This window comes from Oncorhynchus gorbuscha, linkage group LG12, assembly GCF_021184085.1.
Source record: "Oncorhynchus gorbuscha isolate QuinsamMale2020 ecotype Even-year linkage group LG12, OgorEven_v1.0, whole genome shotgun sequence".
NCBI lineage: Eukaryota > Metazoa > Chordata > Actinopteri > Salmoniformes > Salmonidae > Oncorhynchus > Oncorhynchus gorbuscha.
In genome coordinates this window covers 20,898,829-20,926,286 of record NC_060184.1, presented here as the reverse complement: position 1 = coordinate 20,926,286, position 27,458 = coordinate 20,898,829, and the positions used below count along the sequence as shown (strand labels likewise).

General features: G+C 42.6%; 1 protein-coding gene across 1 annotated transcript in view; it reads left to right on the top strand.

Moving 5' to 3' along the window:
• The window catches only part of LOC123990678 (monocarboxylate transporter 10-like), a 71,769-nt gene that overhangs the window by 26,754 nt on the left and 17,557 nt on the right, over positions 1-27,458 (top strand). Inside the window, exon 2 of the mRNA XM_046291421.1 lies at positions 26,353-26,497. Coding sequence (XP_046147377.1) covers positions 26,353-26,497 — 145 coding nt within the window. The remainder of the gene's footprint in view (positions 1-26,352; positions 26,498-27,458) is intronic.

Sequence of the window (27,458 nt, the reverse complement as noted above, 5' to 3'; positions counted from 1 at the left end):
TGTTTTCTCCCCAATTTCGTGATATCCAATTGTTTATTAGCTACTATCTAGTCTCATCGCTACAACTCCCGTACGGGCTCGGGAGAGACGAAGGTTGAAAGTACACAACCCAACCAAGCCGCACTGCTTCTTAACACAGCGCGCATCCAACCCGGAAGCCAGCCGAGGAAACACAGTGCACCTGGCAACCTTGGTTAGCGCGCACTGCGCCCGGCCCGCCACAGGAGACAAGGATATCCCTACCGGCCAACCCCTCCCTAACCCGGACGACGCTAGGCCAATTGTGCGTCGCCCCACGGACCTCCCGGTCGCAGCCGGTTACGACAGAGCCTGGGCGCGAACCCAGAGTCTCTGGTGGCACAGGAAACGAGGGTTTCTGCAGGATTTATTTTTCTCTGCTGATTTCGATATCTTTCTGCTTATAATTTCCAACATTTTGGTAGGCTATTTGTTAGTCAACTTGTCTATATTAGATACATGCAGCTTCTCTTCTCACATATGTTGCCCTAGAAGACTAAATAAACCCTTGCTCACCAGAATAATGTCAGAAATCGATAGAATGACTGCTTCAATCTGGCAAAGATCTCTGTTTCATTCGCAGAGCAAAGACCTTTTAGGGACCTGGGAGAAAATACAATAACTTTAAAAACAAAACAGGAAAGATTTTTTTGTGCAGTTTGACTGGTTGTAAGGAAATAAAAAGCTGTGAAAATGACCCAATATGTTTCTGAAAAGATTTCAGTTTGGCTTGGATGCATATTCAACGTGGTTGAAATAGCTTTTAGGATGTTGATAAAGATAGCACCGCTACAGATGATATCTAACTGTGCATTCGCATTCTCTCAAGATGCTGAATGAAAGTAATCATATTGTCACGCCTTGGTCATTGTATTTTGTGTTTTTGTTATATGTTTGGGTAGGCCAGTGTGTGACATGGGTTTATATGTTGTATTCGTATTGGGGTTTGTATTATTTGGGATCGCGGCTGATTAGGGGTGTTGTTAGGCTTGGCTGCCTGAGGCGATTCTCAATCAGAGTCAGGTGCTTGTCGTTGTCTCTGATTGGGAACTGTATTTAGGCAGCCTGACTTTCACTTTGTATTTGGTGGGTGTTTGTTCCTGTCTTTGTGTAGTATTCACCAGATAGGCTGTAATAAGTTTCACGTTCTGTTGTTTTTGTATTTAGTATTCAGTTATTTCATGTACCGCGATTTATTTCATTAAAGTCATGAGTAACCTACACGCTGCATTTCGGTCCGACTCTCTTCTTTCAACAGACGAACGCCGTTACACATATTTCTCCACTCCTGTTCCAGAGTTATTATTTAGCCTACATTTGGTGTATCATTTTACTGCAAGAAATGCTTATTTCTGCAGGAGTTAATATGAAGGTTATGTGAGAGGTTATAAACCGGCAGTCGGTGTCCGGATTTTATTTTCCATTTAGGGATGGATCGAAATTTACATAATGGTTACCTGGAGGAAAATAGGGGAGGGTCATGCTTTTTCAATTTCATTCAAGGGGCGGTCATATAATTTGTAATTCATGAAATTTAAATATTTCTCACTGTTTTAAAATGAGTTTCTTATTTCGCTATTTGCAGTTGAAGTCGGAAGTTTACATACACTTAGTTTGGAGTCATTAAAACTAATTTTTCAACCACTCCACAAATTTCCAAACGCCTGAATCGATAGTTTGTACATCTGTACAAACAATAGTACATAAGTATAAACACCATGGGACCACGCAGCCGTCATACCGCTCAGGAAGGACACGTGTTCTGTCTCTTAGCGATGAACGTACTTTGGTGCAAAAAGTGCAAATCAATCTCAGAACAACAGCAAAGGACCTTGTGAAGATGTTGGATGAAACGGGTACAAAAGTAGCTATATTCACAGGAAAAACCAGTCCTATATTGACATAACCTGAAAGGCCGCTCAACGAGGAAGAAGCCACTGCTCCAAAACTGCCATAATAAATCCAGACTACGGTTTGCAACTGCACATGGGGACAAAGTTCGTACTTTTTTGGAGAAATGTCCTCTGGTCTGATGAAAGAAAAATAGAACTGTTTGGCCATAATGACCATTGTTATGTTTGCAGGAAAAAGAGGGAGGCTTGCAAGTCGAAGAACACAATCCCAACCGTGAAGCACGGGGGTGGCAGCATTATGTGGGGGTGCTTTGCTGCAGGAGGGACTGGTGCACTTCACAAAATAGATGGCATCATGAAGTAGGAAAATGATGTGGATATATCGAAGCAACATCTCAAGACATCAGTCAGGAAGTTAAAGCTTTGTTGCAAATGGGTCTTCCAATTGGACAATGACCCCAAGCATACTTCCAAAGTTGTGGCAAAATGGCTTAAGGACAGCAAAGTCAAGGTATTGGAGTGGCCATCACAAATCCTGACCTCATTCCTATAGAAAATGTGTGGGCAGAACTGGAAAAAATGTGTGCGAGCCAGGAGGTCTACTACCTGACATGATGACTCCTTGCTGTCCCCAGTCCACCTGGCCATGCTGCTGCTCCAGTTTCAACTGGCCTGGGCCCTAGGACCATGTCCCAGGACTACCTGACATGAGGACTCCTTGCTGTCCCCAGTCCACCTGGCCATGCTCCTGCTCCAGTTTCAACTGACCTGAGCCCTAGGACCGTGCCCCAGGACTACCTGACATGATGGCTCCTTGCTGTCCCCAGTCCACCTGACTGTGCTGCTGCTCCAGTTTCAACTGTTCTGCCTTATTTTATTATTTGACCATGCTGGTCATTTATGAACATTTGAACATCTTGGTCATTTTCTGTTATAATCTCTACCCGGCACAGCCAGAAGAGGACTGGCCACCCCACATAGCCCGGTTCCTCTCTAGGTTTCTTCCTAGGTTTTGGCCTTTCTAGGGAGTTTTTCCTAGCCACCGTGCTTTTACACCTGCATTGTTTGCTGTTTGGGGTTTTAGGCTGGGTTTCTGTACAGCACTTTGAGATATCAGCTGATGTACGAAGGGCTATATAAATAAATTTGATTTGATTTGACTCAGTTACTGAGGAATGGCCCAGCTTTCAGTTACTGCTCTGTCAGGAGGAATGTGCCAAAATTCACCCAACTTATTGTGGGAAGCCTGTGGAAGGCTACCTGAAACATTTGACCCAAGTTAAACTATTTGAAGGCAATGCTACACTCAATTAGTATTTGGTATGTAAACTTCTGACCCACTGTGAATGTGATGAAAGAAATAAAAACTAAAATAAATTATTCTCTTTACTATTATTCTGACATTTCACATTCTTAAAATAGTGGTGATTCTAACTGACCTAAGACTGAATTTTTACTTGGCTTAAATGTCAGGAATTGGGAAACTTAGTTTAAATGTATTTGACTAAGGTGTATGTAAACTTCCGACTTCAACTGTATCAATATGTGCTAGATTCCACCTTTCATCTCTGATTCTCTGCTGGGCGCATAATGTCAAGGCTATTTATTGTGGTCCATAGCTTATAGGCTACGAGGTGCATGCTCAGAAGCACAGAGCAAAGTTATATTTCTAAGATGGCTGATGGGCTGGTGTAACGACAACTAGGCTGCATTACACACTAATGAATATTCCAACCCCGAGTCCCGGCCTGCTCTGCTCTTGCTGATCAAACACGTTTTTGTGTGTCGTCTAACTAACGGCTGTGTTGTGTAGGCCCACGGTGGCAGTTCAGGAGGAGAGTCAAATATTTCTTCTGAAGGTTTTTTGTTGATTAGAACTATTCCCAAAAATATTTTGTGCGCAGTTTATGGCCTATGTTCCTTTCAGTTTGAGAAGGAGAGTGTGAAGAAGAGCCAGAGTTAAACTTGGATACTGACTTGCTACTACTAGAATTGAAAGTTGAAGCAGCAGCCTTGGCACAATCAATCAGAAATGAACCACTCATGGTGCTGAAGGCAGGCAAATTCAAGTATGCCTAGTTCATTTCAACCCTTTCAAATTTTATTAGACTTTACTATCAACAAACAGGGCTTTGTGTTGTAGCCTATTTCTTTGACCGACACAATTAGGCTATAGGCTGCTATATCCATAGATTTGTCAGTCTCCATGCAGTCTTTAAATAACAGCCCTTCACTGGCACAGAGGTAGGCTAAGTAAAAACCAACACTTTTTACATTTTTATTTTAAGAAAATGGTAAAAAGCACAGGCCTACCCCTTGTTAGCTTAAGACCTGTTACTCCTACCCCCAACTTTTTCGAACATTCTGTTAAAAATCGCGCAACATTTCAGCGCCCTGCTGCTCATGCCAGGAATATAGTATATGCATATGATTAGTATGTGTGGATAGAAAACACTCAGATGTTTATAAAACTGGTTAAATCACGGCTGTGACTATAACAGAACGTGCGTTTCATCGAAAAGTGCAGGAAAATCTGATCACTGAAAATGGAAATAAATATCCATGCGCCACTTCCAGGAATTGTTAAAGGTGAACCGGATTAAATGAGGCAGAGGTTGCAGTACCTACAGCTTCCGCACGATGTCTAGAGTCTTGTCATTTGCTTCGGCTTTGATTCTTGGTCAAACCGACACAAGGGAACCGATTCCCTCCGGTCTCCGACCGGATGTTTTGGTTGAGATTTCTCCTGACATTTTTTCCAGACGGACACCTATAGAATTTACATCACCTCCTGATGAATTCTAACGCTTATTAACGTGTACTAATACCTAAAGTTGCATTACAAAAGTATTTCGAAGTGTTTTGTGAAAGTTTATCGTCGACTTGTTTCATTTAAAAAAATGACGTTACGTTATGAAACGCTATTTTTTTTCGTTTATCACAGTCTTCATAGATCGATATCTAGGCTATATATGGACAGATTTTAATCGAAAAAAAGACCCAATAGTGATTATGGGACATCTAGGAGTGCCAACAAAGATGGTCAAAGGTAATGTTTTATATTTTATTGTGCGGTTTGTGTAGCGCCGACTATGCTAATTATTTTGTTTACGTCCCCTGCGGGTCTTTTGTGGTGTTACATGCTATCAGATAATAGCTTCTCATGCTTTCGCCGAAAAGCATTTTAAAAATCTGACTTGTTGCCTGGATTCACAATGATTGTAGCTTTAATTCAGTACCCTGCATGTGTATTTTAATGAACGTTTGAGTTTTAACTAATACTATTAGCATTTAGCGTAGCGCATTTGCATTTCCAGATCTCTAGATGGGACGCCTGCGTGCCAGGTAGGAGCAAGAGGTTAAATAAAATGGATCCGATGATCTAAAGTGATTTATAACAGCGCTTTGGTCCGCGATGCTTTATGCTAGAAATGAGCTGTAAAATACCTGGGAATGACCTTACTCTGAGGCATATGGGAATATCATCATTTTTTGTTTCTTTGACATTGAGGCTGCGCTTCAAACTTCTAAAGTCGAGGAGACAAAAAATAGACTTTGCTTGGGAAGTAATCGAATTCAGTTATTATCAATTGATTTATGCTATTCACTTTCTGTATAATAGAAGACGTTTAAACCCAGTCAGCTTTTAGGGAAACACTTGTGGCCTTCTCTAGTTGGGTTAAGCCATGGAAGAAGAGTAGCCAGCAGTTAAAGCTTACATTTTTCTGCATCAGTAGTCCTACTCTGTCTGGGGTGGAAAGATAGGCCTAACTTTAAGAAGTACCATGCTCAGATGTCATCTCAGATTGAATTATTTGCAAAGAGGGACAGTTTTGTTGCAAACAAGACACTGATTTGGCATTGGAGAAATATGATAAAATGAACACGTATGCCTATCGCTCTGTCAATTCCTAGTCTGTAATTTGTGCGGTATTACAAAAGATTCTGCTAATGTGTAAAATGACGTGGAATTGCATGAAATGTTTATAAAGGGCTTTTTTTTCTCAGACCTGCAAATACGGTGATAGATTCATGTAATGCTTTTACTATAAAGGTTATGTTCCACCCTACTCTTGTAGGCTGGTCAGCAAACTACATCTGGCAGTCCCGTGCGCTATCAAAATTCCTGCATTGCTGTGTGATGCTTAAAAGACTAAGAACAGTTTTAAAAACTCCATATCCAAGGCTCTGGTTTGTCCAAGAAGTGAGGGTACATGGTAGATATGTTCTCTGCTATCCAATTAGTTTTTATTCTTATTTTGTGGATTGGGGTGTAAGTAAAATATTTCGCTAAAGGGAGGCTATCCATTTTAATTTGAGGTCCTATTTTCTCTCCTTCTTTAACACATCTGAACAGTAGACTAGGTTACAGTTCCCCTATGACTGTCGAATTTGTATAGCGCCTCACAATCATCACACATAACACAGCCGGCACTGCTATACCATCCTCTTTTACCACTTCACCAAATCTTCCCAAAAACATGACTTCTGGCCCTCGCAGCTTTTCTCGTATTGAATTAAACTACATTGTCCTTTTTGCTTCCGTATATTGCCTCGGTAGATCGGTGTACATTTCTTCTGCCCGTTCCCAAAAGCGATTGGCGTGTAGGCTATTTGGCGTGTGTACAGTTAAACTAGCAGCATGGTCAATCTGGGGTCTGCGTTGGCCGTACAGCATTTACTGCGATGCGGCCTCTGCAGAAGTCAGGGCATTCGTACTTCTTGCACTTTGTGGAGCAGAGCCGTTGTGAAGGAAGGGAGTTTGTTTATACAGGACGTACCACCCCCACCTACTGTCAACCAATCATGTCAATGCGGAGCTATACCGAGCCCTCCGCATTGTTACAACATTTGGGAGGTGCACAACATTGCCGTACGGAGCTTGATTTAGCCTCTGCAGACCTCTGGAGGCCCCGCCATTGTCATACCCATCTTCGGACCCCATTTGCAGATCAAGCATAATTCGTATTTTAGGCCCTAAAGCATAGGTTTACGCACTAATGCCAGATAGCCAAAAGGAATGAAAGAAAAACCTCAATGTAGCCAATAGATTTGATACATTTATGGATTTTTTAAAAGTTACTGTTTTCTCTTTATTCAACCACACCCCTTTTATCCACACAATATTTCATGACCGAAAACCTGCCCGCCTGTCGCAATTATAAAACATAAAAAAACACAAACAATGATTACATAACTCTGTGCAAATGTCTGTAATTCTTACACATTAATACAGCACTTTAACAGTACAGGTAATCGGGTACACATCACTGCGAGTGATTTACTTCTCCTGATAATTTGTAAATGAGGAAGCAAATGAGGATGGCACAGCCTGGGATCAAGATGTACATTTTAGATAATCCCTCCCGACCGTGCACAGTGTTCTTCCTCAGGGTAATCCGCCATCTGTCCCATGTGACGCCGGTACCAAGCCGGTTTGTTTTTTCCTAATCTGAGTCAAAGCTGGGACACTTTCCTTCCAGTCTGGATCCCATGGACCTGCTGGGGGAACATAAAACAAGGTGGAGTGGGGCGAGGCCTTTCCTCCTTCTATTCCTCTCCTCCGTTCCACCCTCCGTCTCTCAGGGTCTCCAGCTCAGGTTCTCCAGACCCACAGCAGGAGCTGTCTAAATGGACCACAGAGCAGGAAAGTGATTCAAGAAAATACAAGAACACAATGGTAGTGATTCCATGTCTGCCTGTGGTGGAGGTAGGGATCTTATCAAGCCTTGTTAGACAAAACATTTTGCATCGCTTTGTCACTCTCCTTCCATACACCTTATCCTGGGCCTGAGCCATACAAATGGCCCGCATTCCCAGCCTTGTTTTGAAATGAGACATTAACAGTAACAACCTGTGGCCCCTTGGGTTTAATTAAATACTGAATGTGTCTGTCATTTTTACGGCTGCGACTAAGAACTATAGCCTACTTGAGAGGTGCACAAAGATAGTTGGCACACAGAGTAAAGAAAAAGAAGTGAAACTAAGCTCTCCAGAAACATTTGATGATTAGTAAGCAGATACTGGTTAATGTTTGACAGAGCATTTGACCTCTGTCTCGTGTAAGCTTGACACTGCATTTAGGTGAAGGTTATTGGGAGATAAAGCATGAGTAGGTAAACCGACAGGCGGCAAGCACAGCAGGACACTGCCCACAGCAGGACACTGCCCACAGCAGGACACTGCCCACAGCAGCACACTGCCCACAGCAGCAGCACGAGCACCAATCGCTTGGCTTCCTGATCATGATAGTCAATGTCAGCTCATAGACTGAGGGGCTGGAAAAAGGACACCAGCGAATGGCTGTTAGTGACAGAGCAGCAACAGTAGGCCTAGTGCTTTGGAAACGGGTAGAGTGGGAGTCAGTAGGTCAAAAGATATGCCTGTCCGGTGTAGTAATTAAAACATCCTGAGGCTCTTTCTTGGGAACGTATTTACTCAGAAGAGCTGATAGCAACAGCTCATCACTAAACTTTATGTTTATCAAACAACCTCATCTGAATAAGAGGCCTTCTGTGGTGTGAAGGCTGGCCTGGTATTGATTTCTCTGACGCCTCAGGGTGGATGCAAACAGCTCTGTTTTGGATCCGAATTATTATTCCTGTTTAGTAACCCTCTAAATAAACATTAATCTGGCCCGGGCGACCATCTGTTTGTAATATTTCCTCAGTTGGTTGGTTTATCTCTCACTTTGATTCGATTTGAAACTGCACTTAGAAGAAGGCAGCTGCTGTCTCATTACAGCAGAATAAACTGTACAAACAGCCTTTGATTTCCTGATGGTAGGGAATTGACTCTCCCTCTGAGAACTTCAAGGGAACAAGGTTTTGCAGTAAATGAAAGACTAAAGGTTTTGGAGTAAGACTAAACGAAATACAACTTACTGAGATGAAAAGGCTTTGCAGTCAATGATAATGAGTGTATCAGTAGATTTAAAAGTGTAGTATTTTGTGACTATTTTGAAATATCACATTCTGTGAAAGCCATTTTGAACAAAAAGATGGTCAAATAGAAATCCTAAATGAAAACCGTGTGTAGACTGGCCAGGCTCCATGTTACAGTATATGGAGGTGGGAGAGAAGCTCCCCAATCACCATTCACTTAGAGTACACCACCCCTTTCCTCCTCTGCGCCTCCCATAACTATATAGAGGAATGTCAAGCCAAACAAGTTGAAGTTTTAAATTTATATCCTCCAAGCCATAAATAATTAGTGTCCGTTGCACTTTTTTGGCATGTCAGCATAGGTTATTTTATTCTCCACTTCCCCTGGTCATGAAGCATGTGCGTGGGTTTTTCATATTCAAGAATTAAAGACCGAAATCTCGACCATGTGCAGAGCAAAGCCAAAACCCTCTATAGAGCAGGCAAGTGTAATGCCTTCCATCTGGGGGAGAGGGAGTGAGACTAATGCTTGTGTGTGTGGAGCAAACCTGGGTTCAATTTTTTTATTTTTTTTAATCATTCAAATACACTTTTTGCATTTTCTTTAGTCTTTCTGGAGTGCCAGGAAGGACTGAGTTTGCACTTTTGCAACTATGCTATTGGTTCCATTGTACCAGGCAAGCTCAATCAAGACCAGATGGAAACATATTTTCAAATTGTATTTGAACCCAGGTATGTGGTTGTGTCGTGTACAGTGAGTCCCAGAGGTGGACTGGAGTAGTGGACTGTGGCCCTCCATGGGGGCCGGAGGATTAACCAACCACCCACTTAAATTATTGGTGTAATTGCCAGCTAGGTTCTCTGGTAATGGCATGACTGGGGCTTTTCTCAGTACTGCTTGATATCACAGAGAATCTGGGCTGGCGTGGGGATGGGGTTGATGGTAGGGGGCAGTGCCAACTAAGCACTGAGCAGGAGAGAATGGAGCTGCTGGTAGCCTGAGCTGAGTGTCATAACTGGTTCAGTGTAACACCAAAGTGCTCAGGTAGAACTGGACAATATTAGCCCGACTATAAATGGATACTGACTTCCCGTGGGATGAAAAGGGCTGCTCAGTTTAGTTCTGTAATGTCTTTCAGATAGTTCTCTCTCTCTCAGTCAATGGCCGTTTGTGGGGACTGGGAAGACTTGTCTCTGGTCATTGTCAAACCCGAAGAGCCTACTGGTTCCTTGGCAACCACTGCAAACATGCTGACAGCTGTGGTACTATTGGTCAGTGGTCATCATGAGAATGAATCTTACATCATTTTTTTAACAGGCTGAATCATTGAGATTTATTTAGTTTCTGACAGGTTATGAAGTCCCACCGCACTAGGCACAAACTAGTTGAATCAACGTTGTTTCAACGTAATTTGTCAACGTGTTGTGATGTGGAAAATACGTTTGATTTGAAAAAAGTTGTTGTTTTGAGGGTGAAATTTCAACCACAGGGTTATGTCATGGTAACCAAATTTGAATATAGACCAACCTTGTATAAAATATGTTGAATTTGTACCTTTAAAACAACATTAGCACCTCCTATTGAAGAATTGATCGGTCTACAACTACCCTTTGGTCTCCCATTGTGTTTTAACCAAGCCCAGCCCTGCTTAAAGTTTTTAATTTAATTTAGTCCTATTCCTTCACTTTTTGGTTGAGATGGAGATGTGAATCCAACACATTAATGATTAATTTGTAGACAAACTGCAATTAAAGCCAGACTAAAAATCTATGGCACAGATGGAACTATCCAAGCAGAAGATGCAGTACATCTCCTTCAAATATTGATATTTTGTTGCGTTGACAACCAAACACAAATCAATATCACTTTTTAAATACAGTAAATAGCCTAAAGTTAAAGCTATTTTACAACCTAATGTAACATTCAACCTTAAAATGAGTAACACATCCATGTCCACATTTTGAGGTTACGGTAACTATAAATGTCTTGTTTATGTAATCATATAAAGTGTACACGTTCAAGATAGCATGGACAGGTCATCACAGGTCAATAACGATCTTAACAATTGCTGTAATATATCTGTGCAGAATCTCGAACGGCATTGATCTCTTGCACCATGTACTTTTAATGTAAGTTCAACTGCAATCCAGGTCATTTAGTTCTGCTCTTAGATGAAGCACAGTGATAACACAATCTGCGGTATAAATTAACAAAATATCTGACGTTGTATTCCCATTTTAACTTTGCTGTTGAAAGCATAGTGATAACATATTGGAAATTCAACTGTCTTTTTGAGTGGGTGAATATAGGTTGTAATCTCATTGATCAACGTCTCAAGCAAATATGATCCATGTTGAAATGATGTGATTTGCCCAGTGGGACATGTCTTCCCATGACTTCTGTATCTTAGAGCAGTCAATGCTCTTTTGTGGGATGAACGTAAACAGTGTGTTTAACAACCGATTGAGTTGTTTCAGGATTGTGGCTGTTACACCCCAACCCCCCTTGGTGCACATGTAGGGTCTGGCCTGCTATGTTAAAAGCATGCTTAACATATGGAGCCTTGTGTGTTAAACCCATTAACCCCTTCTCTAGTCCACTATCCTTCTCCTGTGTTGGATACATCTCTTCTCTAGTCTACTATCCTTCTCCTGTGTTGGATACATCTCTTCTCTAGTCTACTATCCTTCTCCTGTGTTGGATACATCTCTTCTCTAGTCCACTATCCTTCTCCTGTGTTGGATACATCTCTTCTCTAGTCTACTATCCTTCTCCTGTGTTGGATACATCTCTTCTCTAGTCTACTATCCTTCTCCTGTGTTGGATACATCTCTTCTCTAGTCTACTATCCTTCTCCTGTGTTGGATACATCTCTTCTCTAGTCTACTATCCTTCTCCTGTGTTGGATACATCTCTTCTCTAGTCTACTATCCTTCTCCTGTGTTGGATACATCTCTTCTCTAGTCCACTTAGCCTCACACCCTACACCCTACACCCTACTCGGTCTCTCTGTGACACCATAGGTATTATCTGTTATACAGTTACAGTACAATCTCTGAGTCAGTCTTCCTCAGTGTTAGAGGTGACTGGGTCTAAAATGGGTTCGATAGGCTGATCATAATGCGACGTGGCTGTGCTAGCTGGTGGGGTTGAGGCTCTGCGTTGTTCTGGCGCAGGGCTGGCGCTGTTCTCCATTACTTCCCCCCTTAATAGAGCCCTGAGCTGGGCCTGTCCTGAAATGACTGGGATGCAGCCATGGCTCTCCAGCTCCATGTAACACAGGCCAGGCTGGGGATGTGTTCTCCCTGCGGGAGGGGTCTGGATTTGGGTCCGTTTGTCAATATGGAGCAGCTTAGCCTATCCCAGATCAAACCCAGGAGGAGGAACAGAGTCCGAGGCCTCATGGTCAGGACCGACTACTCCGGTTGGCTGTAGAGTTACTGGGCCAGCCAAGCCAAGCAGCTAAGGCCCTATTTATCTCTTTCTAGTTGTTAGCATACTGTATATCATCGACCATGCTCCGAAAGCCCTGTGTGTAGTTATGAACACAGCTCCGAAAGCCCTGTGTGTAGTTATGAACACAGCTCCGAAAGCCCTGTGTGTAGTTATGAACACAGCTCCGAAAGCCCTGTGTGTAGTTATGAACACAGCTCCGAAAGCCCTGTGTGTAGTTATGAACACAGCTCCGAAACCCCTGTGTGTAGTTATGAACACTAAACCAAAATGTAAACGCAACACAATGCCACAGATGTTTTGAGGGAGTGTGCAACTGGCATGCTGACTGCAGGAGTGTCCACCAGAGCTGTTTCCAGATCATTTTATGTTCATTTCTCTACCATTTGGAGGCTAATGTTGTTTTAGAGAATTTGGCAGTAAGTCCAATCGGCCTCACAACCGCAGACCACATGCAATCACACCAGCCCAGGACCTCCACAGCCGGCTTCTTCACCTGCGGGAACATCAGAGGGGGGAGGGCGGGGTTCCGAGGAGTATTTATGTCGGTAATAAAGCCCTTTTGTGGGGAAACCTCATTCTGATTGGCTGAGCCTGGCTCCCCAGTAGGTGGACCTGGCTCCCAAGTTGCTGGACCTATGCCCTCCCAGGCCCACCCACGTCTACGCCTCTGCCCAGTCATGTGAAATCCATAGATTAGGGCCTAATGAATTTATTTCAATTGACCGATTTAAAAAAAAAAAAAAAAAAAAAAAAAAAAATTAAAATATTTTTTATTTTTTTCCCTTATGAACTGTAACTCAGCAAAAATCTTTGAAATTGTAGCAAAAATCTTTGAAATTGTAGCATTTTATATTTTTGTTCAGTATAATGAACAAAAGGATTTGTCTTTTTAGTGTCAACAAAGTTGAAGTGTAATTGCGGCTGCTTTATGCAGTTGTGTGCTAGGAGGTCACAACCTACTTGATTGTGATCTTTCTAGGGAAAGAAAAAACATGTTATGATAGCTCATTTTCTTTCGTTAAGTGTAAGGTAATTCAATGTGAACCACTTCTACCAGTAGTAGTATGTGTCATTGCCTGGTCACAAGGGTTTCACTGAAGTCAAGTTTCAGAAATTCATTAGATGAGTAAAATATATTTTGAAGATTTCAATTAAATATCTACTCTGATCAACAGGGTGTGATGTCAGCGTGTGATGTGCCTGCCCTTAATAGAGCAATTAAAGCATGTATTGGTCATTAGCCAGCACCGTGTATTCTGTGTTAAGTGACTCGTCAGCGAGCAAGCCTGCATGGTATTATACATCAGGCAGGGGAGGCCCAGACTGAGACTGAGGAGCAGGCCTGAGCATGCCTTCCTGCAGCCTCCAGTCCTTAAATGGATCTAATGAGTCACTGAGCTGAGCTCTACCTGAAGACCGATCACCTGCACCCCTGCCCATACTGGTTAGTGGTTAGATCAGGGAGTAACTGGTCACTCTGTACTAGGTTAATTTTTATTTCAGCAGAGTGGTAGTGTAAAGTCATACATGGAAGACTAGTCTTGGGTGTGGCGTGTCTTTATAGAAAATTAGCATGTTTTTAGGATATTGTGGGGAAACCTCAGTCATGAAATATTCCAACCTGGTCTCAGAGCATTTCGTTTTGTTATTTTTGTTTTGTATGGTATGTATTCATTTGTGGATGTCCTTCATCCATTTCGTATGATATGTTATGAATTACAATTCATATTATGTTACCAATTTGTAAAAAGTACAATGCATTTGCAAACCATACAATATGTTACGAGTTGCAAAACGTATGATATGTTATGAACTCTAGCTAAGTGGCTAACATTACACAACCAATTCACAACCTTTGGGTTGCTAGACATTCACGTTATACGCCCACCCATTCACCCCGACCAACCACCGTAACCATACCAAACGTAAAACATGTCCCAGATTTACATTTACTAGGTTACATCTAGTCTGAGACCAGGTTGAATATTCCAACAGACAGGCACACAATCATGCATGTCATTCCAAAAGGGTAGGTTTAACAGAACAAATGAAATGTAACCATACTTTAACACTCATATCATCAATGATATTATTTAGGCCTATAAAGCATTTATAAAGTTCAACCCCATTTTAGGTTTAAAATACAAATAAATAATAACAATAAAAATACATAGGGTTTCAAGCTTTGGTTGATTTCAAATGTAATCTTCAAGTTGATCATTAATATGTTGGATTCACGTCTCCATCTCAACCAAAAATCAAAGTTAAAGATTAGGACTCAATCAAATCTAACTTTAAATGTAAAGTTTGATTCAGTCCTATTCTTTAACACTGAGACTTGGTTTAGATGGAGATGTGAATCCCACATATCAATTATTCATTTGTAGACACACTGCAGTTCAAGCCAGACTAAGTCACTGGCACAAAATATACATCTCCTCCTTCAAATGTTGATATGTGGTTGTGTTGACAACCAAACACAATTCAATATTACTTTTGTAATTACAGTAAAGTTAAGGCCAGCTTACAAATGAATGTAACAGCATTTATTCAACCTTAAAATATGGCCATGAATGTGTTTCTCATTGAGGTTTACCTATTGTAACTACAGTGCCTTCAGAAAGTATTCATACCCTTTGACTTGTTCCACATTTATTATGTGTTACAGCCTGAATACAAAATTGATGTTTTGTTTTACCTATCTACAGACAATACCCTATAATGACGAAGTGAAAATATGTTTTTAGACATTTTTGCTAATTTATTGAAAATTAAGGGTAGCCTAGTGGTTAGAGCGTTGGACTAGTAACTGAAAGGTTGCAAGTTCAAATCCCCGAGCTGACAAGATACAAATCTGTTGTTCTGCCCCCGAACAGGCAGTTAACCCACTAGGCCGTCATTGAAAATAAGAATTTGTTCTTAACTGACTTGCCTAGTAAAATAAAGGTGTAAAAAAACAACAGATATCTCATTTACATAAGTATTCACACCCCTGAGTCAATAGTTTGTAGAAGCACCATTGGCAGTTATTACAGCTTTGAGTCATCTCGTCTTATCAGTTTTTCACATCTAGATTTGGGGATTTTCTCCCTTCCTCATGCTCTTAAGTGTGCTTTTCACCACCACTCCCCATCTATCTTCAAGTTTGAATATTTGGAATAGCAGTGATGGCACATTTAGATGACAAATGTTTGTCCATTGGAATGTTATGCTTTTAGATGGTTTAAAGCTTAGTGATAACACATTAGGAATTCAACAAAGGTTGACATTCTGGGTCTGGGTTGGGGACGCCAAACTAGACAGCATTGCTCAATATCTCAACATGGTGTGCCCAGTGAGGACACATGAACAATCTGTAAGTGAGCTAAGTTTTCCTCTGTGTGGCTAGGGTAGATCAGTGTGTGCTGTTGATTTATTAACACTTGGCTCTGTAAGGGAGAGTCCTAAAGGTGTGAGGAGGGTTGTCTTCTCTGGCCCGTGTGGTGTCAGGTGAAGCCTGTGTGCTGAAAATGTGTGTATCAATATTTTAATTTTCCATGTTGCTATGCCATCCAGGCTGTTTCTATTAAGCCTTTTTCCTAGAATGTATTATGAGTGGCTTTTTGTTTGACGAACATTGAAAAGGGGTAATATTGGATGTTCTGCATTGTCTTTAGTAGTAACTTTCCATTGACTGCGGTGATTGAGTAGCCGAACCCCCTGCTAAGGGGCGAAATGTGAGGTTTTTACTGAGTTTAAGTTATACACACTGGTTGAATCAACGTTGTTTCCACGTAACGGTTTTGACTTCAGGTTATTATTCATAGGGGTGCCAGGTAGGTTGTGCCTACCAGAGAAAACATTGGTTTATCCTTTTGGTTTGGGAGGGAATGAGTCCCATCCGTCAAGTCTACACCAATACAAAGGACTTATGTAAAAGTCAGGATGGAAATAAGCTTTTCATAAACCCTTAAAACATTGGAAAGAACTTCAAAAACAACTAGTATTCTGTGTGGGTTGTATTAGCAACATCAATGATTACACACACATATAATAATATCACAATGAGTTCTGGTTCCTCCAGAAATGTCCTGTACCTCGGGCCTAAAGAGTCCCGCCTGGTAAAGGAGTTCAGGGAACTCCCGTGACCTTAGTCACGCAATATTTGTCTGTTCATTCCGTGTAGCGTAAACCCAGTATTAATCATACAATCAATATACCAATTATTTTACAACAGAACTTTAAAGCGTATCAACTCTTACTATGTCCTCAACTACAACTAACTACATAAATCATCACAGTATACATCATATCAAAACAAACAAAATACCGTATACAAAAAGGTTGTAGTCAGTCAGTCGGTCAGTCAGACAATCCAATCCGCCAACAGATCTCCAGCGGAGAAAGGCCACTAAGAATGGAGAGGTGTAGTCCACGGACGGAGAGGTGTAGTCCACGGACGGAGAGGTGTAGTCCACGGACGGAGAGGTGTAGTCCACGGACGGAGAGGTGTAGTCCACGGACGCAAAGAATGGATCCGATCCTGGGTAAACTCTATTAGGCTACAAAAAACACGTTTAACGGCAACAAAACAAACGGATTAGAGAAGCTTTGGAACTGAGGGTTGAACACATCCTCATTCACGTCTCCATCACAACCCCACTTTTGCGCAGCTGATGCTGGCTATTTAATTGGGAATTAAAGGGAAAGCGTTCTATTGGAAGGAGAAGCACTGAGACGGTTCAGAAAAATTCAGGGCCGTCACACACCCTCTCCCCTGGAAAAAGCCGACCATTGCCCTGGAAGGCACATCTTGGTCGGGGAAACCGAGAAAGGTCTCCTCATCACTTTCCTCTTCAAAGATATCCAGGACCTTGCGGCGCTCAATCGCCTCCAATTCCTCAGCCGAGGGATAACAGGCCTTAAGGCGTGAGACATGGACAACTCGCATATCTTCACCTGTGTCCTCTTTCACCACTTGGTAGTTCAAAGGGCCCATCTGCTCCGCAATCCTATATGGTTCTTGCCATTTAGGAGCGAGCTTGGCCGAGAAGAATTGTTCAGCTTTCGAGTAAGGATGAGAGCGAAGCCACACCCGATCACGAAGCTGGAACTGCATGTCTCGTCTGTTCTTATCATAATTTTTCTTCTGCTTGAGTCGAGCCCGGATCATGTTCTTTGAGACAAAAGCTCTCAAGTCATGGAGATGGACTACCTGGTCATAGCAAGCAGCGTCTGGAGTAAGCTGCTGGGGCTGTAGCACCATATCCAAGGGTCCTCGGAGAGGACGACTTAGGTTCAGCTCTGCAGGTGTGACTGCAGTGGACTCTTGTACAGCAGAATTCAGGGCAAATCGAAACTCGTGAAGGTGCTTGTCCCAGTGTTTCTGCTGGGTCCCTACATAGGAAGCAATCATTGTCTTCAAGGTTCGATTGACTCTCTGTGAGATTGGTCTGTGGGTGATAGGCGCCGTGGTTACCTTCTGTCTCAGGTTCCATCTTTGGCAGGTCTCCTCAAAGAGATTATAGAGACGGTCCTTGCTGTGGCCTGACGCAGGGAAAAGAGCTCCACCCACTTTGAATAGTAATCAACAAAAACAAGCATGTACACATTCTGATTGGAGCTTCTAGGAAATGGACCCATCAAATCCACTCCTAACATTTCCCAAGGTCGGGTAACCACTGTTTGCTGCAACTTGCCAGCAGGCTTTCTACCTTCTGGTTTGTACATTTGACAAACCTGACAGTTTCGGATGTGTGACTTCACATCCATGCTCAGATGTGGCCAGTACAGTAACGCTTGCAACCGCTTGTAGGTTTTGAACCTGCCCAAATGACTAGCTAATGGGTCTTCATGGAAATGTTGAAGCAGTTGAAGGTGTAGAGTTTCAGGTATGTACATTTGGTAGTGTTCTGTGAGGTAGTTGTACAACTCGGTAGACTTTGTCTTCAATGATGGTCAGCTTTGTGGTAGGATTGACCATCTTTTCTCCATCTTCCAGGATAGTCTGGTACAAAGCCTGTACTTCTGGATCATCCCGTTGGGCTTTCCATATGGCCTCATCAGAGATGGGAAAGTCCGTTTTGGGAGAGTCTCCGCTGCTTGACAGGACAGTAGCACATGTAAGATGAGGGCAACTGTTATCACAAGTAGGAGCTCTGGACAAGGCATCTGGAACAGTGTTGTATTTTCCTTTCCTGTATTCTACTGCAAAGGTGAACTCTTGCAACCGTAGAGCCCATCTTATGAGTCTGGTACTTGGTTTGTTGGTCTTGAACACCCACACAAGGGAGGAATGGTCAGTGACCACAGTGAAGTGTCTTCCCTCCAGGTAGTACCTCCACTTTTCCAAAGCCCAGACAACTGCAAGGTACTCTTGCTCGGTTGTGGAGTAGTTCCGTTCTGCTCCATTCAATGTCAGACTGGCGAACGCTAGCACTTCTTCAGTGCCAAGTCCAGTCTGTTGGACTAGGACAGCACCAAGTCCAACATCACTTGCATCAGTGTAAACAACAAAAGGGCAATCAAAGTTGGGATGACCTAAAATGGGAGGTGTGACGAGGTGTTGTTTCAGGGTTTCAAAGGAAGTCTGGCACTCTGCCGTCATTTGGAATTTCGCTCCTTTTCGCTTCAACGCGTTGAGGGGTTCTGCCACCTGGGAGAAGTTGGACACAAATCGATTGTACCATCCAGGCATACCAAGGAACCGTTGAAGGGCCTTGAGTGTGGTTGGCACAGGGAAGTCTTGTACAGCCTTTGTCTTTTCAGGATCCACATGAATGCCGTCAAAAGACACAATATGGCCAAGGAACTTCAGGGAGGTTTGGCAGAAGTTGCTCTGCTTCATGTTCAAGGTCAGACCAGCTTCTCTTAGCTTGTCCAACACTGCTTGAAGATCTTAAGTGTCTTTCTCTGTTCTGAGAGTAGATAATTATATCGTCCAGGTAGACGAAACAGGGCATAGGCATAGGCAGTGACTCTTGGGGTTTCAGCTCTGGTTAAAGCACCCAGAGTTGGATGGTCTTTCCTGTGAAAAGAGTTGGGTGTGTTGGCCTTTTGTGGTTTCTGGAAGGGTTTACTTGATACGGTCTTGGATCTCCAACAACATGAGAGGGGTCTTGGCTGGAGACTCTGGCTGTTGTTGATGGTCTGTCTGTCTGTCTTGGGTAACTGTTTGGGTGTCTGTTTCTTTCTCTGGTCATATTGCTGTTGGCATTCCCTGTCCTTCTCAAACTGCTGTCCCAAGCGAACCAGTCCATCGACAGTGGTGACTCGTTCTCGGAGTTGACTGGCTAGTAGTGGGTTGATGTTCTTCAAGATCAATTTAAATTACCTCTTCCTCCTCAATGCCAGGTTTCCACTTTCTGCACAGGGAGTGGTAACTGTATGCAAAGTCACGGATGCTCTCTTTCTCGCTTTGCACGCGATTCCTGACTCTGTCTGCCAGCTCATCTGTGTAGTCCTCAGACAGAAATGCAGAGGAAAACTTGCCCTCAAAGTCAGCCCAGGAGGTAGTGGTGAGACGTGCCACATCCCACCAGTCTCAAGCTGTCCCATGCAACACATTCCTCAATGTGGCAAGGAGTTCTGTTGTTGCTCTTCACTCAGACATTTGAATTTATGGTGGATAAGAGTTTGGAGATGTTGTTGAGTCCGACGAATATCAAGGATATCACCTTGAAGTTGTAAGACCACAACCTCTGGAGATAAACCAGACAATGGAGGAAGGTTGGGTGTCAGAGGGAGGGCTAGCTCAGTACTTCCACACAGATCCATGTCAATAAGTGAATAAATGGTTAGACCTGTGGCCTGTGGTCAGACCGAGCATTCAGATTCCCAGGGCTCTGGCCCAAATCAACTCCATTATCTCCATTCCCATTATGATTTGTATTGTCAGCTTGATGGTCAGAATGGCCCTGTATATTCCAATTGACAGGTATGACATGGATGAGCACATTATCTTGGGGTGAATCCATTGTTTTAATTCCACACAAAATATTTTCTTTGGTTAGTTCTCAATGGTGAGCGGTCCCATCTGGGGTGCCATTTTTTATGTAACGGATTTGACTTGAGGTTATTATTTATAGGGGTGCCAGGTAGGTTGTGCCTACCAGAGAAAACATTGGTTTCTCCTTTTGGTTTGGGAGGGAATGAGTCCCATCTGGTCCATCAAGTCTACACCAATACAAAGGACTTATGTAAAAGTCAGGATGGAAATAAACTTTTCATAAACCCTTAAAACATTGGAAAGAACTTCAAAAACAACTATATTCTTTTGTGTGGGTTGTATTAGCAACATCAATGATTACACACACATATAATAATATCACAATGAGTTCTGGTTCCTCCAGAAATGTCCTGTACCTCGGGCCTAAAAAGAGTCCTGCCTGGTAAAGGAGTTCAGGGAACTCCCGTGACCTTAGTCACGCAATGTTTGTCCGTTCATTCCGTGTAGCGTAAACCCAGTATTAATCATACAATCAATATAACAATTATTTTACCACAGAACTTTAAAGCCTATCAACTCTTACAAAGTCCTCAACTACAACTAACTACATAAATCATCACAGTATACATCATATCAGACAAAATCCACAATCCAATCTGCCAACAGATCTCCAGCGGAGAAAGGCCACTAAGAACGGAGAGGTGTAGTCCACGGACGGAGAGGTGTAGTCCACGGACGGAGAGGTGTAGTCCACGGACGGAGAGGTGTAGTCCACGGACGGAGAGGTGTAGTCCACGGACGGAGAGGTGTAGTCCACGGACGGAGAGGTGTAGTCCACGGACGCAAAGAGTGGATCCCATCCTTGGTAAACTCTATTAGGTTACAAAACACACGTTTAACCGCAACAAAACAAACCGAATAGAGAAGCTTCGGAACTGAGGGTTGAACACATCCTCATTCACGTCTCCATCACAACCCCACTTTTGCACAGCTTGATGCTGGCTATTTAATTGGGAATTAAAGGGAAAGCGTCCTATTGGAAGGAGAAGCACTGAGACGGTTCAGAAAAATTCAGGGCCGTCACAATGTAATTTCAATGAAATTACATTGAACCAACGTGGAATAGACGTTGAATTGACTTCTGTCCGGAGTGGGTAGCCACTATCTTCCATTAACTAGAACCCTGAGATGTCCTGTTCAGAAACTGTGTGCAGCTAGCTACTGTTTAATGTTACTGCTTAATGCCAGAGAAGAGCCTAGAGGGGGGACAGGACAGACAGACTTCCTCACCATGTGAAAAGGACAAACATTTTGTCCTGTTTTCTCGGTCATCCTGGGCTCTGTCACTGAATCACAGAAAAATAGGAACCAAGTAGTGAGACAGAGGGATTTCCCTTCTGACAGCATAATAATTGCCATACCAGCTGAATCCATCTGAATCTGCTCGAACCCTATTCGCAAAATTAGTTGAAATTGTAGAAACTATGAAATGCAAGCTAGAGCTATAAACGTTTTACAGCAAGAGTGTTCATTGACCCTTAGTTGCATAGCTTCCCAGTGAGGTCTTCGTTGAGGGAGATGCAGGCCCAGGGTAATTGCGTGTGAGGGGATTGTTTCATAGCGTGAGGTAGGTCTGGCTGCTGGGTTGACTGGGTTCACCATCCACAGCCTCTGAGCACAACGAAGAGAGAGGTTAGGAAGTGAACAGAGAGAGCCTAGACCAGCTCTGCCCGGACTGTCTGTCAGTGACTGTACTGTCGGGGCCTCCGGCACTAGCAGGATGTCACCTGGAAAAGAGGATCGTCCTGATATTACATTTTCAATTTGATATTCTTCCTTTCGTCTGAAGCGTAAATGCTTTTAAATCGAGAAAGCCCAAAGATGAAAACAGGACAGCAATTTCCTGTTGTCTTTTGTGAGGTTTTTCTTCCTTTTTGTTCACGTCCATGTATTACATAATGTAGGCTAAATATGAGAAGACCGACTCTTAGAACAGCCATAGAATGTTGAGGGATTTGTTTAGTTGGGACCCGAATACAGACCTTTAACCTGTTTGACTGCACCCATAGCGTGAAAAACCCAGCAGCATTGCAGTTCTTGACACACTCAAATCAGTGAGCCTGGCACCTACTACCATAACCCATTCAAAGGCACTTAAATATTTTGTCTTGCCCATTCACCCTCTGAATGGCACACATACACAATCCATGTCTCAAGGCTAAAACCTCCTCCTTTAACCTGTCCCCCCCCCCTTCATCTACACTGATTTTCAAGTGGATTTAACAAGTGACATCAGTAAGGGATCATAGCTTTCAGCGGGTCAGTCTGTCATGGAAAGAGCAGGTGTTCTTAATGTTTTGTACACTCTGTAGGCTATTACTAAATAAAAAAATATGAACAGACTATGTAATGTAGCTTGTAAGTGGAGAACGTTCCGACCTGCTTTTAGAACTAACTATCTCTAAGCCTACTCAGGTTACCTTCTGTGACTCTGCAAACTCTGTTCAATCGTTCATTTCGCAGAGAGGTATATTAAATGAATTAAGCACACATATATAGATTGATTACAAGCTGAATGATTAGCCTTCATGCCACGCCACTACTAGTCACCAGGCTAGACAGAGTCTTTGACTCAGTGAATGTGACAGAACCAATGTCCTGGCCTTGTATTTCCATCCCTAGGAGTGGCTCTAGCATTGAGTCTGTTCACTAGCCTGTTACCAGCTCTGTTTGTGCAGTCTCACCAGCTCCTATTCTCCTGGAGTTGACAAGATGGCACAAACAGGATCTGTTGGGTGTAACTATATACATTCACTTGTGGGGCCTTGTCTTCTTTATCTTGTTGATATTATAGACACCTACTGATTTTTGACTGTGATGGATTGCACAAATAGATCACGCTTGTGATGACAATCTGGAATAATAGAATTAGCTAGCAGGCAGCCTTGGGAGAAAAGGTATTCCTCAGAGGGAAAATAAGAGGAGAATAAACTGAACCCTGGCCCATGCTCTTCCCCTGGGTGGAATGGGGGGGAAAAGAACTCCGAGACCTTTTAAGGGCTCAGCACTTTCACTTGTGAAGTTTTATTTCCCCTGTCACATTCCCCAGACTGGTTTATTTCTGTGGGGAAACTAGTAGCAGAAATGATCCCCTCTTGTCTGTGAGTTGTGGTGCTAGTCAGTGTGACAGGGAGCTGTGGCCCAGTCGGTCTTGCTCCAAACATTTGTTATTCACTTGGTAATTATGCTTCTCTATAATTTCTCTGGTCAAAGGGCACTGGCTGACTCTTGCACAATTGCTGTGTGTGTGTGTGTGTGTGTGTGTGTGTGTGTTCTTTTATTGTTGCTTGTCTTTCCTCTCCCCATCTCATGTTTGCTTATTTCCTATGATAAGAATAAAGGCCAGAAACAGTGTTTATTCAGCTCCGTGCTGTGTTTATTTAGACTATTTCAAGAAGGGTTCCTAGAGTGAGTATTGTTAATGGCCATGGCATGGTGGTAGAATAGACTAATGCCTGCTGGGACCCAAATACAGATCAGACAAGCAGAACAGCCATGGGTCTCTAGGTCGGATACAGCCGGTGGCACTGGTGTTGTTAATCACCTCTATTAGACTGGCTTCTGTTAGTCCCTGTAGTAGTTTACCTGCTCACTAAACCAGAGGAATAAGCACGTTCTTGGCAGAAAACTGAGAGTGTATTCTGTTTTGAAATATATTTGAATCTAGGTGGGATATCTTGGTATGTAATTTCATAAAGGACTGATAAGGCATTTTTTGAAATGAAGAACTGTAAGGGTTATTTGTATCTATCTTTAAGAGGACATTGTCTGTAGCGCTTCCTCTTCCCTCACTCTTCCTACTCCTCTGACCTACCATCCATTGCTCTTCAATACTGGTCTGGGAGGTGCTACATGTTTAGATCAAGCCGTTGGAAAAACTTGTATATAGCCAAAAAGCATTGTAGTTTACTGTACTATATAGTGAGTATATAAAACATTAAGAACACCTGTTCTTTCCATAACACAGACTGAACCGACAGTGCAGTTCAAGGAGAGTTAAGAAAATATTTACCAAATAAACTAAGGTAAAATATAATATAAAGTAACACAATAAAATAACAATAAGGAGGATATATATACAGGGGTACCAAGTCAATGTGTGGGGTACAGGTTAGTTGAGTTAATTTGTACATGTAGGTAGGGTGAAGTGACTGCATAGATAATAAACAGCGAGTAGCAGCAGTGTACAAACAAATGGAGGGGGGGGGTCAATGTAAATAGTCCGGTGGCCATTTGATTAATTGTTCAGCGGCCTTATGGCTTGGGGGTAGAAGCTGTTAAGGAGTCTTTTTGTTCTAGACTTGGCGCTCTGTTACCGCTTGCCGTGCGGTAGCAGAGAAAACAGTCTATGACTTGGGTGATTGGAGTCTCTGACAATGTTTTGGGCTTTCCTCTGACACCGCCTATTATATAGGTCGTGGATGGCAGAAAGCTTGGCCCCAGTGATGTACTGGGCTGTACACAGTACCCTCTAGCGCCTTACAGTCAGATGCCGAGCAGTTGCCATACCAGGTGGTGATGCAACCGGTCAGGATGCTCTCGATGGTGCAGCTGTAGAACTTTTTGAGGATCTGGGGACCCATGCCAAATCTTTTCATTCTCCTGAGGGGGAAAATTGGTTGTCATGCCCTCTTCACGACTGTCTTGGTGTGTTAAGACCATGATAGTTTGTTGATGTGGACACCAAGAAACTTGTAACTCTCGACCCGCTCTACTACAGCCCTATCGATGTTAATGGGGGCCTGTTTGGGCGCGCGCGCAACTCAATATTAAGATGTTCCTAATGTTTGGTATACTCAGGGACTCATTCAGACATTTAGTTCACTCATCCTCGTCATACTTTAGGACTGTCATGTGTAGATAAGCGTGGCCTAGTCCATAGGATTAGTCAAAGTTTAGACCGGAGTTCATGCATTTGTTTAGTTCAATGATCTGAGGAGTCACACTTAAAGGTTACTACAAGCTTTACTCTGTCAATCTACGTGGGTGAAGTGGGATTTTTGGAGTAGAGGACACCTTTTGGTAACATGATATACTCGCCGGTCCCACTCTTATTCCCAATGGGGTTGGGGCAAAGTGTGTGTGTGTGTGTGTGTGTGTGTGTGTGTGTGTGTGTGTGTGTGTGTGTGTGTGTGTGTGTGTGTGTCATTTCATTTTGTGAAAGCAAGGAAGAGTGGCCTTCCCTTTCTAGTAACTAGCTTTAGCCTGGCTAGCTAGCCTTTTAGCTTCCCACATCTCCATGTGAAATAATCAATTTATAATCAAAATATATGCCTGGGCAAATATTTTTATACTTGCCGGTGTAACCTAAAACATTATCTCAGTTCATGCTGCTTGTGTATTCATTCCCATATCAGCTAAAAATAGAACCCTGTCATGTTTTGGTTAGGCAGAAAAAAGCACATGGCTAGCTAGTTGGCTACAGCAGGTTCTACCATTTCACAATAGTCTGTAAACACTAGTTATTACTTCTAAACAAAATACCTTTTTGGATGGATTCTTGTTGTTTGGTTTACTGTTTGAACATTCGTTGAGATTATTTTTGGTTGCAAAATGGTCTACTTTGATGAAAAGCCTATAGATCAGATCAAGGAACAAAACGACAACTGCCCCCACAGCTGCAGAAGGAATGATACAGGGTGTCACTTTTTTACGACCTGAAAATTGCATGAGCGGAGCCGCACATTTGTGACGAAAAACAACATTGCAACACTCCGAATCCTGGCTCTGCGTAGAGCTTGTACTGTAGTAAGCTTAAATCTCTTAACCCAAAAACGGACTCCAAAGGCCAGTGAAGAGAACTATCTGATGTATGTGTACATAATGCACAACTAAGCATATAAGCTTAACCTATATGATGCAAGCTTTTACTTACTCATGTCTTTTCTTGTTGACAAGAATTGTTCATGGTAATTCGTAAAACCTGTTTTAAATAGTTTGTTTAGCGTGGTAGCCGGAAGAGGGGTGCCTCACGCTACAGCAACATTTCCCATGTAACAACAGTCTGTATTATAGAATTAGGTCATTTAAATAGGATCTCTGGTCTGTGTGAACTGTTAAGTGTTGCTGCTATTGTCACTGAGCTGTAATGTAATACAGCATGTGCTTTAAGCTTAACTCTCCTATCTCTCTGTGTCTCTCTCTGTCCTGCAGCGTGGGTGGGCTCCCTCTCCATGGGGATGATCTTCTTCTGTTCGCCCATTGTCAGCGTCTTCACAGACCTGCTTGGCTGCAGGGTGACAGCCGTGGGCGGAGCCGCCGTGGGCCTGGTGGGATTGCTGGCCAGCTCCTTCGTCACGTCAGTACTTCTATAGCTACCCTCTTTCATCAACCATTCTTATGTGTTGTGTTAAAATGTTGTCGGGTGTGTTGGGGACTTCTTTATACTAAAGTCCTCCTTACACGTGTGTGATAACAAGATAAAGGGCCTACTGCAGTTAAGGGTTGGTCTCCCGTCATCCCTTTCTAATCATCTCATGTGATGGTACACTACCAAACTCAACCATTTAATCTGTTAATACACACAACAGTACCTTGACTGTGTGGAAATACATTGCACAATAGTTTCTGTTGACACTACACTTCCATCACCTAATATAGCATTAAATATTGCTTATAAGCAAACAATGTTATGCACCTGGCCAGTGTAATAATACTGTCAGCTCAGTCAGTATATTGATGCCCTTCAAATGACACTTAGAAAACCCTCTGGGTTGTCCTACAGATGTAGGATCTTAATTTGGTCACCCTGTTGCAGAAATAACTTTCCTGCAATGCAGGACATTTAAAACTTGGAGAGTATTTGAGGTTTAGAAAGGATTCTTAAGTTTCCTCTTTGAAATCTGACTATTTTTTTCCCTTATGAAAAATGTATCAACGGCTACAAAAATGTCAATTTAATTATAAAACACATCATCAATATTTCCTATTATTGCTGCAGGATTATTTTCCTGCTGTAGCAAACTGGCTCCAATTAAGATCCCACTTCTGCATATCCAGACCCATTATAGTCTAAAATGAGGGAACAAAGATCACCAGGGTACAGTAGAAGCAGTGGTGTAAAGTATTTAAGTGAAAATCTACTGAAGTTGTTTTTTTGGGTATCTGTACTCTACTATTTCTATTTTTTACAACTTTTACTTCACTACATTCCTAAAGAAAAGAATGCTATTTTTACTCCATACATTTTCCTTGACATCCCAAAAAACGTTCTCTTGATGTTGTCATCCCTGGCTGACTCACTAAACACAAATGCTTTG